At 40.6% G+C, this 21,720-nt stretch overlaps 1 protein-coding gene across 1 annotated transcript in view; it reads left to right on the top strand.

The window, feature by feature from the left end:
* STAC (SH3 and cysteine rich domain) overlaps positions 1-14,686 on the top strand; it is a 72,467-nt gene extending 57,781 nt beyond the window's left edge. The window contains exons 11-13 of the mRNA XM_036406800.1: positions 3,232-3,283; positions 3,409-3,546; positions 11,616-14,686. Of these exons, the coding sequence (XP_036262693.1) occupies positions 3,232-3,283; positions 3,409-3,546; positions 11,616-11,714 (289 nt within the window). The 3' untranslated portion in view covers positions 11,715-14,686. The remainder of the gene's footprint in view (positions 1-3,231; positions 3,284-3,408; positions 3,547-11,615) is intronic.
* The last annotated feature ends 7,034 nt before the right edge of the window (positions 14,687-21,720 follow it).

Below are 21,720 nucleotides of genomic sequence, written 5' to 3'. Positions count from 1 at the left end.
AAAAAAGAGAATGGTGTCCAGCTGCTGGATGGCAGTGTTTTCAGTGAGAATTTTGCAAAATAACCTTGTTAATTGCTATTTTTAGGACTTACTTCCTCAGTTCTGCATCAGTTGCTTGCATTAAAAGGTCTAATCCAAGCCCAGTGAAGTAAAAGGACAGCTTTTCTTTCACTGAAATTATTTTGTTCTTGCTGCTCACATTTTGCATGGTCTTGCTGGAGTTCTTACTTTGAAACATGTCACCTGTCTTCAAGGCATCCCTATATCAAAATAATCATGCATGTGCCACAGAATTTAGGGAATTGATAGAGAAATGTCCCTCTCCTCATCATCTCCAACACTGAAAGCCTTTTTCCTGTTCCCAGCTGTGCCTTCTCATTGCTCTGGAACTAAAGGGGGGGATGTAACACAGAAATTACAAGTTTTCCTATCATTCTGCTTTAATGGCATTTCCTGATCATTATTTTAGGAATGTCTCTTCAGGAAATAACCACATTACATGGCAACCTTTAGTGCAACTTGCCAGCTATTCTGCTTGAAAGGTTCCACTTTGCATCCTGCTCTTTAGGAGTGTATTCCATCTTGTGTATTTCTTCCATGACGTAGAACATCTCTCAGACAAGCCTGCACTGGACTACCATCCTCATCCAGACACAGAAATCTAGAAAACACATCAACCTTCAAAATCCTCCCGTTCCACATTTTAGGAGAAAAAGCAGCGTGTGGTCTGAAACATTCTCTTTCAGGGAACACCAGGCTCTTTCCAGGGATACCAGCTAGGATTTAGACTAGTGGTTGTCAACCACAGCAGTGCTGTCTGTCCCTTGGTCAGAAATTCAGTAATATATGTGTTAACATTGTTCCATAAGGGATGCCCAATAGCTGGTAATGTTGTTTTGTTACTGCAGAGCCAGGCAGGATCCAACTCTGCCGCATGAATTCCCATTTAGCTGGAGGTGGGTTCGGTAGAGCAATGTTGTCAAGCAGTGTCCTGGGAATCCAAGTTGGGAACCAGCCAGGCACTGATCAGCTCCTTCATACCAAAGGCAAGTAGCTGGGGAAGGAAGAGTTAGGGCAGATTTCTGGAGTTCCCAGCTGCAGTGAAGATGTGTAGCCCTGATTTCAGCTGAAATTGGAATTTACCACAGCCTGAATTTCTTCCCTAACAGCAGGAGCGGTCAGTTGGATTTTCCAGTGCTCTGGCATAATTAAAGTAGGACATTGGAGTAATACACTTGTTCTAAGAGATGGCTTTACATTACCAGAGAGAATCCTAAAGACAAGCAACACCATGTTTCAGACACTGCAGGGAATAGAATAGAATAGAATAGAATAGAATAGAATAGAATAGAATAGAATAGAATAGAATAGAATAGAATAGAATAGAATAGAATAGAATAGAATAGTTGGAAGGGACCTACAGGAGTCCCTGTAGGGACTTGCCACCTTGTCACCTCCTGAAACCTAGATCACTGAGGTAGAGCAGACAACTTTTCCAAAGCTGTGATTTACAGAAGAAAAATATGAGACCTGAATGATTTCAACTAGTAGTAAGAACCAAGTGGGTTACCCCCTATCAGAGATTAGCAGCCTAAATCTAGGGTGCAAGAATATCAGGTCCAGATGGGATTTCTATTTTGAGTCCTTTTTGGAGACTAAAGACATTTATATTAGCTCTCTTCTAGGAAAAAGAAAATCAACAAAATCAACAGGCCTTCAACCTAAAATTCTCTGTGCTCAGGCAAGTGACAGGGAGAGACTTTACATTCAGTTGCCATCTTTCTCTGACAGCCAAATAAATTTATATTTTCTGGATTATTTTCTAACAACAAGGCTGAAGAATATGAGTTGGACAAGGCTCTCTAAATCCTTCTTGTTGAAAGTGTTTTTCCTTTAAGTGTAACGGCTCCAGTGGTGTTGGCCCCAGTCTGTTCACTTTGAAGTTGCAGGCTCCCTTAAAACCTATTTGAGTGTTTTGTATTAAATATTAACTGTAGTAAAGGATTCATATATTCTTTCCCATTGAAAAAAAAAATCTTTTTTCTACTGGGATACCAAATTGTCCATTTTCTCTAGCTTCCTTCCTCACCTCAGTAACATTTAATTATTCCAAACATCTTGAATCATGTCCTTGAGGAGGGCTTGAACAAAATCCTGTTTCAGATTGCACAGTTAGAAGACTAAATGCCTGTTTCTCCAGTTTTCAGCAGCAATGATAACCACTTGGAAAGGGTACCAAGGATGCCCACCACTGACCACACCTCCAGTTGCATACTGGACAGATCCACATTTTCTAAGCATGCTCTGAAAGACCCTGTTAAATTGAACCTGTTATCCATCATAACAGATGCTCCAGATGTGTTTACAGGCTCTTGTGCTGGTATCTCAACAATACAATGAAACTAACAGGGAACGTTGAATAATTAGGGGGTCAACAATTAATTTTATTAAGATCAAGAAATGTCCCTTATCCAGCAAACAGAGCTTTCTGGAGTTAATCCCTATGGAAATGGTCTCCCACTTAGTTTCTACAACATACCACTATTATAAGTATATAGGAATGTTGATGAAGTGCCACCAGTGGGGGGGGAAAGGTCAAATAACTGTTCAACTACCTGCACAAAATCAGCTTAGCAAATTTTGCTATTAGTGTTTCCAGCCAAATTATTCTCCTAGCTCTGCTTTGGAACTAGTCAGCTGGATGCTGATACTTAGCAATTACAACTCAGCACCACACATTAGAAAGGTAAATATGTCCCATTCAAATCAAAAAGACATTCTTGGGCAGAATTATATCCCTGCTGACTAATTGCCTTTGTCAGTAAAATAGAAGTATTTTCCTGTTGCCTTCCTTCTGCAATCACAGCTTGAAAACACAGATGATGAAGTAGTGTGTCCCAACAGTGTGAAATGTCTTAAAATAAAGCAACAATGTGTTTAATAAAGAGGGACTGTATTTTAAACAGTTCCTTAAAAAATAGGAAGCAAAATTTCCAGTTCATAGATGTTGTCTCAAAATAAAGATCTAGCCCCAAGATACAGAGACTGCCTTTCTACATTAACATGTGTGACTGAAGAAAACCTTGCCAACTTATTGGCCCTACCTTCAATGAACACTCAAACAAAATAACCATGTGAGGACCACCTTCCTATTAGAAGGGAATTGTGAAAGCTGATTCAACATGACAATTATGTAAGTCATCTTACATCCTATCCCTCTTCTAATCACAGGCCAGGAGATATGATCACCCTTCTGGAAGACTCTAATGAAGACTGGTGGAAGGTACGTGATAATCACTTTATGTCTGTTTTCTTTCCAAAAGGAGAAATATATTGTTTTCAATAGTGAAATTGTATTAAAGCTTCTACTGTTAACAATCTTCTTCTATCAATATGTTTCCTTCATAGGGGAGAATTGATGACAGAACTGGATATTTTCCTGCTAACTTTGTTCAGAGAGTGCAACAAAATGAGAAGATTTACAGGTGTATCAGAACATTCATTGGCTGCAAGGAACAGGGACAGATAACTCTGAAAGAGAACCAGGTAAGATCCTCTGTGCTGGACGCTCACTGGACTCACTAGAGCATCCAGCAGTCTTACCAATGACTGAAGGGAAGATTATGCAACATGAGGATGGCAGATTTTTTTACTGCAATTTTAGAAGGTTTATTATTTGAATGGTAACAGTGTCTAGTAGGCAGTTAAGCACAGTGTTTGCCTTGTGCAAACACATACTTGATGCCCAACATAGCCTGAATTTTCAGTTTCACAGACATTCATAGTGTTACTTTATATATTTCTCATTCTCTGACTGACTTCAGAGAGATGAACACAGAGTCTTAGCAGTAGACCTTGTGTGCCAGAAAAATGATCTGGTTTTCTCCCCACTATTAGAGCTAATCTAATAAAGGATAGTACCTCCCTCTCCAGATCCTGATTTACCTAAAGATCTAAGCACAGCCCATTGTGTTTGCTTCAACAGGAAGAGAGTTAAGACAGCATGACACAAAGCTGTAAATCCTAAATGTGACATTTGTTCTCCAGTTGCAAGGTATATTTAATCCTTTTTTTTGTGTGTGTCACCACTTAAATACCCTTTCTACAGGCTGTAATTTATTTTAAGTTTTAAGTGCTCCTGTGAGCTTAAGTACTACATACAGTGAGGACTTGCAGGGTCCATTCACCCTAGTGTATTTTCAGCAGCTCCTTCTATTTTGTGTCCTTCAGATGGGTTCACTAGGCACAAGCCATGACCCAAAACCTGCATTAAGGGACAGGTTTGTGGCATATGCTCATCTAATTAGGATGATAACATACTAAGGGTACACACAGCTTGAGTTCTCTGAAATCTGGATGCAATAGAAAGGTAGATTTTCTCACTGCACCTTGCAAAGCCCTTGGCAACTGTGTCACATCACCAGAAATGTTTTGCCTTATAACCTGAACAGCCACTGATTTTAATAAAGCAGAGAAGAAGTCAGAACCAGTGTGGACTTGAGGGCTGTAGATTTTTCCATACAGAACTTCTTTAATGCTTCACTGCACTGGTGATTAAGATTAACTTACAGCTTGGCTGCTGCTGATTTGTGGGCATAGCAAAACATAAAAGTGCTAACAATCCTTGGGTGCACACAGCTTTTTAAGGAAGGCACAGAAATACAGTGACCAGAATATATTTTAGCTGCCCCTGCACACATAGTACATTTGGCAGCTCTGCAGTTTCTAGAAAGAAAGTTCTTAATTCTTTTTACCCAACATCTCTTTTAATTTTTTTCTGTCTGTGCACATAGAAAAAAATAAATATTACCAGAGCAGAACAAGAGCTTTTGGAGGCTTTATGTTCTAAAATAAGCAATACACAAGGGCAAAGGTAGGAAATGGTAGTGTTGGAACATGGCATGCCAGCATGAGGGAATGGTCAAGATCTGTGTCACTTCTCATTAGTGGGTGTACCAGATCATCTCTGTCAGTGTGGCTGCTGCTGCAAGCAGTGAGAGCCCAGTTGCTTGCCTCAGTTCTCACAAAACCTCAGTTTCCAAGTGGGCAGCTCTAGCAGCTTCATCTAAACACAAGGACCATCCTATTTTCCATTTTTCATAATACCATCACAAAGGGAGCTCGGAGTCAGGGTGCCTCATCCTCTCTGGCAAGGCAGGAGATAAAGAAAGGCATGAATAAATCCTGTACCCCTACTACCTCCTTTCCTTAAAAAACTTTTTCAGCTCTATCTCAAGCCCACACAAATGCTGAGGCTGAATATGAATGCTGTCTGCTGCTTGCTCCATGTGGGAGAGGTTTCAGAGGAAGAAATAAATAAATATTTGTTGTGAAAGAGGGGGCAGAGATCAGACTGCACAAACACACGAATGCAGAGACATGAGAGGAAAGGAGCATAGCAAACAGATCCTGCTCCTCTCTCACACAAATTGTGCAAAAGGAGGACATTAAAGTAGCTTGAAGGTCATTTTGAGTAATTTCCGAGTGGGACAGCCCCAGTGAGGCCATGGACCTTTATCTGCTTCCTGCTTCCCTCCATACTGGGCACAATTTTTTATACTTTTTTATAAAAAACAACTCTGCCTTCACTGTGGAAAAACTATTATTATAAAAAAAAATTGTTATTGAGAATTTTTTACTTTAAAAATGTATTTTATATTTCCAAAGTCAAATTTCCTTTCTTCTTTCTTCAGCCATTTCTCTTATTTACTGGCCTTTATTTCTCCACTGTTTTACACACGAAGCAGAGAGAGAGGTGCAATAGGGGAAGGCATGGCAAAACCAAAGTTATCTGAATGGGACTTCTGGGAAAACTTAGGCACAATTTTTTTTGTTTGTCTTTTGGTCTGTTGGGAATTTCTGTGGAATGTCATCAGCCATGTTACCTGTCTCCAGGCACAGTGTTCAGACTGCTGTGAATGCAATACATGTACTATGTGCAAAGCACTGACTTCTTCCAGATTAGCAAGCAGGGGAGATTATTCATCACTACTTATTCCTGTCAAGTCTCACTTTAGCTAGAAAAACTCATTAACTGGTCTAATAAATCCCTGTGACTATAGGATGGCAAAGTTACTTCACTGAGTCACTTTCCATGTGGTCTAAAAAGAGCACAGAACCATTCTGACAATGAAAGCAAGGATAATACACTAACAGAAAAACTGATCCTGTGAGAATAATATGAATTTTCTTTATATTGCTTGATACTTCCCATGGTTTATTCTTCAGGTCTCTGTCCTCTCATGTCCTATATGAATTTTTCTGGGTAAAGGGTCTACTCTTGTAAGGCAAAAGGCAATAAATTCATATCAACAAAGCTACATGGCTACCCTAGGAAAAGCCATTTTAAGATACAAGCAGAAATACTTTCAAAGTTTGAGGCACAGTGAGTGATACTTTTTCTGGAATTATCATGGCATCATTTCATGCCATGGAAATAACATTTGGAGTTTCAGCATCATGCACCCTTTCTGGCAAAGCCAATATTCAGGGAGAGGGCTGAAGAATAACCACAGTTTGTTCACCTATCTTGAGCAATATGGACAAGCTAATCTTCACAAAGGATCCCTTGAAAATTTCACTACCCAATACGAAACCCAGGCTGGAGGATAAAAAGTGTACTGCTTCAGAGATGCCAGCATCTTGGAATTTAAGGTTCACTGGCAGATTTTTGAGTTTAAAACCAGTTCAGAAAGTGACTGGGCACCACCAGGCTCAATCAGGGTGGATGTAGGATGTAGGCAGGCACAGCCCCTGACATCAAGTAAATCAAGATTATCAATAAGGAAACCAAACCTGACCAATTTCGGTGGCTTTCCTCACTTTCAAGCTGTTCTCACAAACAATATGAACTGCATAATTTCCAACTCTGATTGTATCATCACTTGTATATATATAATATTTTCTCCAGCCTGTAACTTCTGCCCTGGACTACCCAAATTCATTACCAAACATTATACGTATACTTCTTTGTGTGATGACAGGCTCTGATCTGACCTATATTCACAAAATTTTTAAAAAATTCACAATATCTAATATATCATCAATATTTGGAAAAGCATCTCTTAAAATGCCTTTAAGGTGTTTGATCATCCTTATTTTTTAAAGAAGTCAAAATAATCTGCTGTTTGAATGTCTGTTTTTACGTTGAAAAAGATCCTACTCACACCTTTTCCTGGCTGCCTCTGACACCTACAGTCACACTAACACAAATTAGTTTAGAGCTGGGCTTTTTGTATTAAAATAACAACAATTGATTTTAAATTGTGCAAGTGATCTTGGGCAACAGAAATTATCCCAAATCGTGACATTTGTAACAAAATGGGAATCAGAAGCTCTTTGCCTCATCCAGAGTGCACTGTGAGTTTACATAGAAGTCAATGCAACATTTTGTGGTGGGTGTTTTACTAATGTCTCATATCCACAAGGTGGGCTTAACAGGGCAGGATTGGAGGACAGATCTACAAACCCAGGAAATCCACCTCTCTCAGGTCTTCTGATTAGCCTGGTTGGTTTGTTGCTACCTGCCTTTTCACCTCATTTCCTAGGAGTTACTTTTTGTCCCCATATTTTTGGGATCCTGTAAAAGAAGCTGAGCTTCTAAGAGTGTGATTCAGCTGTCTTTGAAAATCAGTTTTGTCACAGTGACTTATGCATTCAAATTAGAACACTTAAAAGGCAAAATCATCACTGAAAGCAATGTTGCAGCTCTTCATGTGCTCCCCAGGTCTATGAGCTGCACCTCACAGCTAGGCTAAAAGGGAATAGGGTTGTTTTCCAGCTCTCTCTGATTTGCATTGACATCAGTCTTGCTGAGAAGGGATGGGTGTCCCCATTCATTCAGGGATGCTGAGTGACACAAAATATTTGCAAGAGTCCAAAACAAGGGCACAGATCATCCAGTCTAGTCCAGGTCTTCTTTAAAACCTTCAGTGATATAGGCAAAACAAGACAGTGTTCTCAGTCCAAAAGTTAGTGAAACAACTGATACAAAACCCTTCATCATCATTTGCACTATGACTCTATGGGCATGGAAACTGAACTGCTCAGCATTTCCATCACAAGGCTCAAACAGGCAAGGACCTTGGTGCACTGGCAGCAGCAGATACAGAAGCTCACAGTGTCCCTGTGCTGTCATTCTTGCAAACAGAAAACTTGAACTTGCAGACCTCTTGACCTGGCACTCTCTATGGGCTCCAAGATAGATCTTGAAAATGTACTGCCCTCGTAACCAAAGTCCTACTTCATCAGAACCAGTCTGTGGCTGTCAGATGGGTTAATTATGTGGAAGAAAGAAGAGCTGCAAAAAGTTACAGCAATTTCAAAATTACTCCTCAGAGAGAAATGGCCATTTAAGCCCAAATTCAAAGCACAGGATTTAGAACAAGAATGACCATGCAGGTCAAAGGACAATTTCCTAATTGCACATCTCCCCCACCTGCTCAGGGCTGACCGACAGATAAAAAATTTTCAGGGCAGCTGTTGACAAGTTCAGACAACAGTCACAATCTGAATGTTTCAGGGGGTTTTTTACTATTTTTTTAAGATAATGAGATGAAAGAATGGGGAAGCAACTTTATAATAATAGATCCCACTTTCAGATAATTCTGAAGATAACTTTTTGAGTGAGAAACAGCCTGAGATGTGGTTCCTTACCCTCTGGCTTACTCCACTACTAATCTCTTGAGCCAGAGTGCAGGGGAAAAATCCCAACCACCCCCCTTTGTGTTCCTACCAAATTCACTGAAGAGTGGTTTCTGTGGCTCACTTTTGTAGTCAGGCCAGCAGCTTGCCACCCAAAGCATGCCAGCATGAGTAGCTGCCATTTGAAGCAGCTTCCAACTTAATTCAGAAAACCATAACCACCTGTTGGTACCTGTGGCACCTCCTTCCTTCACAACCATCTTCTTTGCCATCTCTCATCAAGGCTAATCCTCAACAACAGCTGATCCATCAGCTGAAATCCAAAACTCTGGATGCTACCATGTCCTCATCGGTATTACTCTGAATTTACACCTATGTAAGAAAATCAAGAGCCAAATCTCCAGGCTACAACTTGTGATATAAATCCATGGCAGCATACATAAAAGGGGATGAGAGCAAAAGTGGCCATAGATGGTATTTTATTCAGTCTTCTCTGAAAAGGGCAGAATTTGGAGCAGCTCCAGGCCTTTGCAAAGTTCCAGCAGCTGTCACAGACCCAGGAGACCTCCTGAGTGGCACAGGATTATGAAAGTGTGACATTTTGTGGCCAGCTTATTCTGCCCCTGAACTCTAACCTTCCTTGGAAAGTAGTGAGAAAAAACTCTGCCATCTGGGGTCTGGCATGTGTAAGGCTTAGTGTCTTAGTATGAGAGAATTTCAGCTGGAATTTGGGAGAATTCAGATCAGTGTATTGGTGTGTAGAGTGAGAGTTCTCACATAAAGGCATTGTACACCTCATGCCCAGTGAAGATCTGAAGTTACCACTGTAGCAGAGGACTCATTGATGTCGAGGAGCACTCAAATGAGCAACAACAACAAAAAAAAAATACCCCACTCCACTGAAAATGGAAGAAATCTGCCATATTTTTCACTCCAAAAACAAAGGAAAACAGTATTCAGAAAACTCAGTATTTTTCTTTTGTCCACAAATCATTCTGCTGACAATACAAGACAACAGGGGAAACCACTCTGTTCTTGCAATATGTTCTGCACAAGCACCAGAGAGGTTAAGCAAAAAAATGCACCAGGTTTAATGAGCAATGTAGACCTGCTAGAGATGTGATAATTTTGGGGTTCCTATCAAAAAGCTAGAATTCTTGCAGATATCTTCAGTTGTCTGCATTGAAAAATGCAATGATGTATTGAATCACTCCTTTTAAGCACCCAGCTTTAGTTATGGAGAAGCTGCAAAGGCTCATGGCAGTAGGGATCAACTGAAAAGGGGAACTTTTCAACTAATGTTCCTTCCCACACTTGAATAGTCCTCCGTGCCTGGCTATCCTTAGTCTTGTGCTTCTTTGAAGGCTTTTTCTCTCATAATTTCTTTCTCAGAGACAGAGACCACCATAAAGCAGTAGTTAGAAACACCTTTCACTGTCCATGTGCTTTCCACTCTCTGTTTTGAATGGTGATGGGACTGCAGAGAAAGCAGATGCTGTGCTGGGAATTCATGACATAAATGAGCTTGGCTGTTTTGCAACAGAACCTAAACTAGCCAGCATCAATTCTAGACCTCTCCCACGCTTTCCATGTGATTTAGCCCAAACAACAATACATTATTCTTTCTAATTGCATGTCAGCCCCGTTGGTGTGCTCAGTCATTCTGCCCCAGGGATCCAATTCCATTAGTGTTGAGTAGGCAGGATAAGTAAGAAAATCAACGAGTCCATTTTCTTTCCAAAACTTTGTCTGCAGGTACAGAGATCCACCTACATATTTCCAAATACTAGAGGTGGTAAATGTGAAGCGGCTTCACCACCTTCTTATGACTTTTCATTTCCTTCTGGCAGCATCAGTGCTGCTAGTAAATTTTATGCAACAACAGGACAGGCTGGCCTAGAATTCAGACATGGTATTTAGGTGTCACCCATAATAGTCATGCTCAAATGGATTTATCCAGGAATACATTAGAGCTATTTTTGTTCGTTTCATATCCTGTGAATTATTATAAATAAACATTGTAAATACTTATCAGACAGAGATGAGTGTTAGTCCAGATAGAGGGCTGGCACTGACATCATGAGAAATCAGTGTGTGGAGTGGTCTCAATAGGACTGTCAGTTTTCCAGCTATATTTTAACCTTGTTTGACTAGTAGGAAATATATAGTTCTTTGGCACAGACGTTTGAAAACAAGTCTTTATTTGGTGTGGTGCTGTGCCCAGTCTAATGTGCCTGTGCCACTAGGCCTTCAAATGGCTCAGCCATTACCAGATGTTTCAAGAAGGACCTTAAAGTGGAATGCCTGAGATGAGAAAGGTCAGGAGGAAATGAAAGTCTTTGCCAAAGTGTAATATTTGTGCTGTTACAAAGACCACATGGTTTCATGACTGCTTCCCTGTGGAGCAGGTGTTATGGAAACTCTCTCAAAGAGCTGGATTTGGGTCACACATTTTGGTATCCAAAACAGGCAGGTGCGAGGGCTGAGTAAATGTCATAATCCACTGCTGTCTCAGAAGTACGAAGGCTCCTTTAACATGCAAAAGAGGATATGCATGTATTCAGGTCAGCTGATACAAGGACCCATGATTACTTTTCACCATTAGGTGCTGAGGAAGTCAGATAGCTCATGATCTGAAATACCCATTTTTCTCATACACAGACAACTTCAGCATGATCATTACAGTAGCTGAAGTCAACATTCAAGTTTCAAAATCTTTTATCCACCACAAAGTCCCTAACAATTTTGATATCTCTCATGCTTATGTGGCACTTCAGGGAGACAGGGGAAAGGTAAGTCTCTAAATATGTGAGTTTGAGATTCTTATCAAAGCAGTGAGAGTCCAACAGGGATTGTTCTACTTATAGATGTAACTAGCAGGATGTCTAGCCTGCCTGATATATACCCTGGAATAATTTGTCTCTTTGATCATGGCAAAGAGTTTAACATTTTGATACCTTTTTTTTATTCAGATTTGTGTGACTTCTGAAAAGGAACACGATGGCTTTATCAAGGTATACAGCGGGAAGAAGAAAGGCTTTGTCCCCATAGACGTCTTAGAAAACATCTGATTCCAACAGCCCACTCCCTGCAGTGGGAGCCCTTTGTTGGCAATGCCTGTCTGCCTCATCTCACACTGTGTCAACCCAGATGGGCTGTCTTGCAGATGTTCAGGGAAATTGTGAGAAAACTGCAACAACACGAAGAAAAAGACATTTAGACTGCCACGGCAACACAAAAAAATATGAAAAGTTGAATGTTTGAAAGAAAATGTAGTCAGAAACCACCAGGGAAATGAGAGGCCCTTGGATTGTAACAGGAATAAGGTAAGGGAGGGCGAAGAACAAAGTCTGGGCTGATTTCTGGTGCAAGATGGCTGCTACAACCCTGACGGAGACAGACAGCTTGTTCTGAAGGACTAAACTAGCGTCCTGTTCTTGTGTCTTAGAAAATGTTGGACTGCTTTCTTGTTTGAAGTGTGTATTTTGGGGGAGGGGGGAAAATACCGTTCAAACTGTCCTTGTACTACAGTCCAATGCTTGTAGTAGAGTGTGGCTGTGGTTCTACAGATTTGTCCCCAATACCAACTGAGTTTCAGCGTTTAGTCCTGGTGTTTAGTCTCACAAAAAATAAGTTTGGAGACACCATGTGAATGTCAGTTCGAGAAATGCACTGTGCCCTGGAAGCTGGCAACTTTCTCTTTCTGTGCAATCTTCCCATAGGAAAGAGTAGCGAATTTGTGTGTCCTTTGTTTTCTCTGTATATGAACAAAAGCTCTCAGCATATGTTGGGTGTGTGTTGGCTGCTCTCATAGGTCACAAAAATAGCTGATCCTTGGATTCACGAGCCTGCTTGGAAGCATCGCTCTGTGTTTCCTTCACCCTGAACTGGTGAAACAGAAAATGAGTAAAATGCTGGGAGACAGCCACAGGCTTGAAACATTTTATATTTTTCTGTGTTTATTGCACTTAAAACATTTTCTATATTAATCCTATTTATAAAAAAATAAAACAGTTATATAACCCACTGGAAGGCTGAAAATATTAGGAAAGGACAGGCTGCACACAGGACTGAAGTCTGTAATTATCAAAATGCAGAACTTGCGACAGAAAGGCACTGGGTGTCTTGGCGGTATGCTCGCACACCAAAGCTCTCTTCTCCATTTGCTAAATAGAAGTTTTGCAGATTCAGCAGTAAATACACCAACATAAATTTTTCCTTGGCATAAACCACCGTGATCACCCCTTGAGTCTTTTCCATGCTGGTGAGACTGTGCAGATATCCCTGTTTTGTCCATATAAGCCTCCATCTTCAAATGTGTTCTGGGCACAGGAACCTTTCAGGGAGCAGTCTCTGGGACCTGGACGTCTTGACTAAATTACACAAGTCAGTTGGTGCCAATTCTGTTGTAGAGCAGGGGCCTATGATATTTGAAGACAGAGAACCTAATTTCCAAGTATTTAATTGGATGTAATTGCACCAAATACACTTAAACAGCTTAGCATGTATTATGATGTAGACATTAAGCCCTATCCTAAAGCTCCCTGCTGAATTCATGCCTTCTTTGACTAGCTTGAAACTAAATGCCTGTCTTTTCTGTGACTAACCACCAATTGGTGTCCTAAATCCTGCTGCTGCATGCCAGGCTAGTATATGCCTTTGCAAAGTTGATGCTCTTTCTAAAAACAGCAGCTGCTGATCCTGTTCCCATGTATTGAGTCAGGTTGAAGCTGTGTTGAATAGCCCAGGTCTCAGTAGCTGAGTTGCCCTATTTGAATTGCTGACTTTGCTCAAAGCCTTATAAAATCCAGGTGAACTCTACACTTGACCAGAAGTTGCCAGAGTAGATTGGTCTTCAGTCTCTTAGAGACATATTTTGCTGCTCTTATGCATCGTTTATTGCAGAGGAAGTTGCAGGGCTGCCAGCTGCTGAAACACAGCCCTTTATAATGCAACCAGTCCATATTGATTATTAACAAACTCCTGACTGATCAAAGCTATCTGATTTCATACCTTCTGTGGGAATATCAGCAGGGGTTTCTTTTTGACTTCAAACAACATTTGCTCAGCTCATTTTCTTAAACAACTAATAAACTCAGTGGGAGAGGATTCTGATAATCCTTAAAGATCAAGAGGAAAAGCAGTAGAGACATATTAATCCAGTCTGCTTTATAAGATTATTTTATATATATATATATATATATATATATATATATATATTCACCCATTCAAAGGAAAAACTCAAATGTTTGTGACAACTGAAATATTTGCTACTTTTGATCAGGCCTGTCAAGTGGAGAAAAGGAAATCTGTATTAATCTATACATATGTGCTATTGTTTACATGATTGCGTCATACTGTGATTCCCCCTTTTTCAGTCTTCTATGACTTTGATTTATCCCCACAATGTGCATCATACTATTCAAAGAATTATATGAATATTACCTACAGATCACAATGGCCTTTAATCAATGTCAGTTTTATTCCTTTTGATACTGAGCAATAAATAATAAAGTGACTGAGAAAAAACAAAACAGGCCTTATGTGGACTGCATTACATCTGAGAAACTATTGCTTCTGAACCAAAGCTTTCATGTTTATCTTTTCTTTGTGTTTTTGGTTGCTTGCTTGATTGCTTTTGTCTTTTTACTGGGCTTTTGCTGCCATTCAATATGTAGATGTACTTTATGCCTAATTTAGCAAGAAGCACATATCATACATGAGTCTTACTTTAAGCATGTGATTCATTGGCTATTTCCATGCTTAAAGCTGAAGTACTTTGCTAAATTAAGGTCATTTTACTCAAATTTATTTTGGATGCCTTACTCTTAATCCAGACAAGTATCTCATCACTTTTTTTACTACCATATGCAGTTTGCAACAGGTACTGTGTTAGCAAGCAGTTAAAAATCAGACAGAAGATGGAATGGATTTTATCTGACATATGTTAAGAAAAACTGAATTTTAGGAGATAATTGCTGCTCAGATTTAATTTAATATTCTGCTTAATAAAGACTATGTGATGGTTGGAAGGAGAATAGAAGTGTATGTGTCTTGGCTTTTTTGCATCAGACTATGGAATTTTCAGTTACCCAACTTGAAGCACAGTCACTGAACCCATCAGCAACAGATGTTACTGAGCATTTCCATTTAAAATTTACAGCACTTGCACTTGCCACATTTAGCAAACCATTTCTAACGTATTTCTGCAATGTATGTAACGTGGACTTAGAGGGAAGTTTTGTGGTGGGGCCACCCTGAGCACTTGTTTCTGGCATATCAGAAAGTAGTTTTAGCCATTTAACATCTCATCACAGCATAAAACTGCCTATAGAATATCTTCCTATGTGCTGGGAAGAGCTGAACAACATGAATTGAGTATAAGCTGCCCAAATCGTGATCTTCTCCCTTCAGTAAATAACACAGTATCACAGTTTCTTCTTTCTCTTCCTGCACTTGGACTCAGTGACTCCATCTGGAGATGAGTGCTGCAGCACAACACCATTCAGCTGTGGATTCATTGCCCCAGTGGAACTACCACACTTATGCCTACAAACTTCGGATACCTTAGAAATGCTTACAGTCCTTTTTTCTAATCATTTGTCGAGATTTGATTGACTAAATATAGCACTCAGTGCCATCAGAGGAGCACGCACAGGGCTGGCAGAAAGTGTCATGGGAGACTTGGAAGAGCTGCAACCTTCTAAAGAAGCCACTGGAGACCATGCAGGTTTTCTAAAATGGAACTAGACAGATGTCTTTGTAAAATTAACCCAACTCATTTATCTTAAATATGTGCAGACAAGTCTGATTTATTGAGCATTTAAAAGACATCTTTCTTTTGGTAAAGGATGCTGAATAAATGCAGTATGCCATATCAATCTTATCCTATTTAAATCCAAAGTAAAAAAGAACCCTTAAATGCCATAGGGACTAAAGTTCATTATTTTGCAAAAGCCTTGTCAGTGTTACTCTTCTCCCAAAAACCTATGATGTCATTTGTCTGATCTATTTATATCTGCACCAGATAACACCTGACTACCACATATCTTGTAGTTTTTACAGTGCCTCTGACGGTACTGCTCATTATTATTGTTAGAAATGAGGAAAGAGATGCATTTTTTGCCCTCTTTCTTTTTATAGAATTTCTTTTGCTGGCTGGTGGGTAAGGGTCGCTTCCTAAATAGAACACATAAAATATAAGGAGGGAGGGGTGTGAATGATATTCCCATGCATAGTCCTGTATTTTGCTCTACTACAAATAGGATCAGACCAACACGAGTGTTTCATTTCATATTTGAGGCATTTCATAATAAATGTGATCCCAAATTATCATCCAGATTTTGCACACTCCATTTTGCAATGCAAGGAGAATAAATGTTTTCCCCAGTGGGAATATATGTCATCACAATGTTGAGTTTTCCATAGCTAAAAAGAGCATCTGGATCTAAGAGGTACATGGGAGTTATTTTTAAAGCCATCCTTTATATAGAAAACTGCTATGTGCCTGGAGAATGAACACTTTACAGGGCTGGTACAAAAGAGGCCCAGAAAAATTTTAGTAGGACTGCTGCAGGTCAGCATGTACATCCATCTCCTGAGTGCCCCAAGAAACTCTGCACAGCACTTGCCTACGTTAATGTAATTTTTTCAATCAAATTAATTTCTTATTTTATTCATGTACCTACAAACAACACATGCATAAATATGTATTTATGTCTTACATACATTACCACCAATCCAATTGCAAGAGTACATTCCCTTAAAAATCTATCATGACTGAATTTTTCCTTATCTTACTGTGCTCAGCACCAAGTTACAGTAGTGGATGGTGCCCAGTAAGTACTGAGACAGGCAGCTAGATGGGCAAAGTCTAGAAGTTTTATCTGTATTAGACAATGTGTATAATATATAAAGCCAGAGTTGCAGCAGTTGAAATGGAAATAATGCAATACATCGAGCAGAGTCTAGATGCTCACTGCTCTGAAGTGCACGTTGTTCATCAGGCAAAGACAGAGGACTGCATGCCATGTACAAATTGGCAGCCTGAAAACAACGTCAGAACATCATGTAGATCATACTGCTTTGACCCAGTGACTCACAATAATGAGATACTGAAAATAAAGAATGACTTCTCCTGGGACACCTGAAGGAGAGGAAGCCAGGAGGCTTTAAAATGTGTTAATCAGTCACACATGCACACCATGAGAAGCACACCTAAATCTACCTTCATTAGAATGAAGTAAATCAATGTGTGCATAATTACTATGCTACCAGCAGTTTTCCAGCTGACAGGGTCAGAGGCTGACAACACAAAACTGAGGGACCACGAGAGTTGTTTCAGCTTTGCATCACAAACAGGAAAAAAATGTGACATAGCTGTGGGTAAAATTCAACGTTTAACAGAAGCAGTGCAGCAGTGGTACTGAAGCGAACCCTTCAATTTGTGTTGTCTGTTCCATGTAACCCTCTCTCCCTGGCAGGCCCAGGCAGCAGATCCCACCCCTTGCTCTCTTCCAAGGGCAGCACTGCAGGAACATGGGCACAATTGCAGAGCAAAGCTCTGGGCTCTTTCCAGACTGCCCACCCCATGCCAACAGAGCCAGCCACTCTTCATTTCAGCCACTGTCTTTCCAGCCATTCTTCATTTCAAGGGCCATGCCAGTTCAGCTTCTGGCTGCCAACTGCTTGCCCTTGTGTCTAGGAGAAGAAAATAATAATAATAATGATGATGATGATGATGATAATCCCAAGGAAAACAGCAGCCAAACAAAGCAGCAGTCCCCAAAACCTTGGAGTGTGGCCTTCCTGCAAAAAATGGTGGTTCTTTGTGCCTTCCTGAGAGGCGTCACTCACCTCTTCTGCTCCTGGTCCTTCTCTGTCTGGGCAGGTTGCAGCATCTTTCTCACAAGCTATCCTCATTTTACACCTACTAAGTCTCACTCTGTTCTGCCAGGAGAAACCTTTCAGGCCTATCCAATGCATCTGCTCTGCTAAATGTTTGCTGTTGACCTAGTTGTCCCAAAAAAGGGAAATCTGGTGCTGGCTTGGCCCTGGCTCAGCAGCCTTCCCACATGGACATTTATGAGCTGCTTGAAAAAGCCTCTTTCAGAGGGGTGTGGGTCTGCTGTGAGCCCCATCCCCACTGGCACAGGGTCCACTTCCATGTGATGAAGGATGGAAGGGGGAAAACTATCTTATTTTGAGCCTTTGGAACAAGTCTGTGTCTCCAAGCCCAAGTGTTGCATTAGTCATACTAAACATGGAAGAAAAACTTCTGGTTTTAGCCCATCCACATTCTTCATTACTCTGTATAGCCACATTTGGGCTCAAGAAATGCAGAGTGACTGCAAACCTTCCTTGCTTTATCTTTCATTCACTCCACATCCAATCGGCTGTTGCCTTGTGTCTTTTAGCGCAGTCTTGCAAAGGTGTCCCTGCCCTGGCTTTTCCCTTCCTGTCACAAGTGATGCTTTCTGTGTATATTATCCAACATCATACACCTGTATCTCAGCCAGGACTGAATATGGCCAGCACAGCCAACTGGTTTGCAAATTCATCCTGCTGCAAGGCCACATAGGGTCATGTGGGTTCTTTAAAATTCCAAGGTGGGCAACTTAAACATAAGTAGACCCTAGATAAGTACTGGGAAGCTGAATTATTTGACTTGTGGAATTGAGTGTGATCAGACCTCCATTTGTGTTATTGGTACTTATATGGTTTGTAGCATTTTAGCATGTAAATAAAATGGTAAATGCACAAAAATAGTCAAGACAAAATTAATAGTGAGTAATCTATTATTACCCCTCATCTTATACCTGCAGCTTTTAAACTGCCTGCTGTAGTTTTTTCTGTAGAGATGCATACAGTCCTGTGGCTTCTGGAGGTTATTGTAAGTACAGTATTATTAGTACAACTGGCAGGCAAATCTGCTTTACTGACATCCTGGAACTAACTCACAGGTGCTTTATGGAATGAACATAAAATATGTTTCATTGCTTTACATAAATCTTCATTGGATGCTAAGGCATTTCTTACACTTTCCTTAGGAGTGCAAAGCTCCCACATACCCAGACTGGAAGACATTTCTTCCTGAAGACTACAGCACCAAGAGCAGTCCTATCCTCCACGTCATTTGCAAGGGTCTGCTCTCTAAAGACCTTAGAGACACCACAAAGAACCTGTGCTGATCCTCCACCCAAGTACCAAGGAGTGCAATGGGACATGCTAGCCTGCATGAATATTAATGGACACAGCTTCTGTACCCTGCATACTTGCATGCATTTTGATCAAATAAAAGTGGCAGGCTGGGCACACCTGTATCTATGTAGCTTTTTTCTTAGGCTGGGTCTCAGCTGCCCTGCAGCAGGGCTGGAGTGCAGGGTCAATGTTAGCTGTGTAGAAAGCACCACTCCCCATTCTGGGGTCAGGAAGCACCTGACCAGGGTTGTCCATATTGTATTCACAGGCCATGATGCTATAGTCTGGTGGTTTCTCAAAAATCCCTGTGGCCTTTATGTTGGCTCATGTGACATTAGTAAAGTTTGTGAAAATACAGTCTGCTTCTCTGCATAATGCACCTCCCAGCACACAAATCCTATCACCATAACACATGAGCTGAGAGATTAGATTCTGGAGCAGACACACAGTTCTTCATCTGACTGCACTGTACTCACCCCTCAGACTTCAGTTACACGAGGTCTGCTAATTGAGATGGAAGCACCTTAATTTCTTGAGTTTTGAGTGCTCTTTTAGAAGTCTTCCTGCTTCAGTGCTCCCATTACGCCCCTCATAGAGTTAGCTCACTAGTCACATTTAATGCTAGCAATTAATGAAACAATCTGCAGCAGGCCAGGGGCATCAAAGGAGCCTCTTGTCTTCAGTGATCTGTGAGTGAACTCCTCTGCTGCCAGATCAGGGTAGCATTGGGTGGTAAAGGTAATAGCAATGGTCGCTTTTGCTCTCATTCTTTTGCGAGGGTTCCAGGTTCTGCCTCCAGACTAAGCCACATCGTCAGCCCCTAAAAGTCAAGCATCACCAGGTAGTGGTCTTTGCATGTTTAAAGATCAGATGATACCCTCTGGCCCCTCAGACGAACACTACCTTTATAGCCAGCTTTTAAAAATGTCACCCTTTTATAAGTCAGATTTCACTTTCTTTTAAGTAATATCACTGTTGCCTTGGTCTCAGACCAACCAGTCAAGCAAATTCCTGACAAGTAGGCAGAGCAGCATCTAATGTAATGTTGTAGTCTCTGAGCCTCTCCATGAAAGGATGAAGAGTCAACAGCTGCTTAGTGGAAATCCAAACACAGGTGGGGTATGTGCCTTGCCTTCCCCCACCATTTTGGGAGCCAAGGAAGGAAGAGCTGACAGTGCTAATGAGCAATGTAGCAGGTGATGTAATTATCATCTGAGAGCCTGCGTAGGATGAGGCAGATGTTATTTTTAGGGTTCATTGCTTTATTAGTGGCACCTGCTAACCAGCTTATGTGATCCACCCCTTGGCACACCAGATACAGACTACTATTAAATGAACTGGTTTGAGTCAAATCAAATAACTGTAGGTGATACCAAAGCCGTACTCAAGGGTTCTCTTAAATAGTGGGAGTCCCAGCAGGAACGGTAAACAGGGACATAAAAGACTCTTTATTAAGTAAATATGCCATTCCTGCTTCCTGAGAATCTGTGATGCTGTCATGAATCTATTATGTCACCATAAGTCCCTTATTCTCAAACCAGAATCATCAGCTTTGCACAGAGCTGCTGAGGAATGGTGACTCTCTACTCAGCTGCAGGCTGAGCATAATCTAGTTAACCATGGGTTTGAGGTTATTGTAGGAAAGAGGGACCAGCTGGTGTTCACCTGGTCAGTCTGTGTGGCACTGAGGGATGGAGGCAGCTCTCACCATGGAGGGAATGGCACAAGGACCTTCAAGCATGCAAAAGCCACAGGTGATTGTCAAATCACAGTCAAGCACTTGAAAATATGCCAAATATGACAGATCATCACTCAAATAGGCAGGATATGTTTGAGTGCTCAGTGTTGCCCCAGAGAAGATGAAGGGAAGCAAGAAGACTTTCTGAATCAATTTAATCCCCTGTTTCCTGCATGGAATATCACAACAACAATTGTATTCTGTGTGAAGTTTGGATCTCTGTTCATCTTTGCTACTGAGAGCTAAGAACAAGTGGACAAGAAAAAAAAATCCATTAAGCATGGGACAAGGAGTTCAGACTGTAAAGCACTTTGACTCTTGTACCTCTTAATTCCAAAGTGTTTCCACAAAACAGACAGTGGGCAGCAATTAGTGCTCTATAAATCACTGTAGATTGAATTAGATTAACTCTGAATATACACACAGAAAAAGCATTGTTCTTGTTCTTAAGCTTATCTAGATTTTGAGGAACAACTTAAGAGCTTGAAGGAAGGTGGTGTTAACAGTGTCAACAGGCACAGAAGAAATCTATTTTGTGCTTCGACTACAACTTGACAAGAGAAAAGAACTTAATCTTTTCAAGTTGTGTACCCTCATTTAAATATTTTTCTGGTAATTAACACCAGGCACCAACAGAGCTGATGTTCCTTGAAGAAGAGTGAAACATTATTACCCTTCTTGTCTTCCTTCCTGAAATGACTGAGGTGAAAGAAAGGTTAAAAAAGAGAGTCTTTTCTTGGTTGTCTTATTTATCTTTTGTCTTTCACATTGGTTCCAGGAATGGAAAGTCATTAATTATCTATCAAGACTGCATATAGGAGTTGCCTTGGGGTTAGAGAGGACTGGAGAAGATCATTTAAGCATGACGATTAATTGAAATGAGTAAAATGGGGACAGATTCTTCATTTAAAAGTAAGTAGCAGGTGATAGGCAACAGATTTGGACTTCTATTAATAAAAATTGAGTGAAGAAACTTAGCTGATGAAGATGGAAAGTAGAAAATTAGTTATAAGGTAAAAAGAAAAAAACAGTTAAAGAATGGAGAAGAAAAGTTTATAGTGATAATCCCAGTTTATTTATTGTTTTAAATTATTCAGCTGGAAACTTCTGGCTCTGCTTTTCCTCCTTATTGTGTTAGC

The sequence above is a fragment of the Molothrus ater genome, chromosome 1 (assembly GCF_012460135.2).
Source record: "Molothrus ater isolate BHLD 08-10-18 breed brown headed cowbird chromosome 1, BPBGC_Mater_1.1, whole genome shotgun sequence".
Lineage (NCBI taxonomy): Eukaryota > Metazoa > Chordata > Aves > Passeriformes > Icteridae > Molothrus > Molothrus ater.
This window is presented reverse-complemented; position numbering and strand designations above follow the sequence as displayed.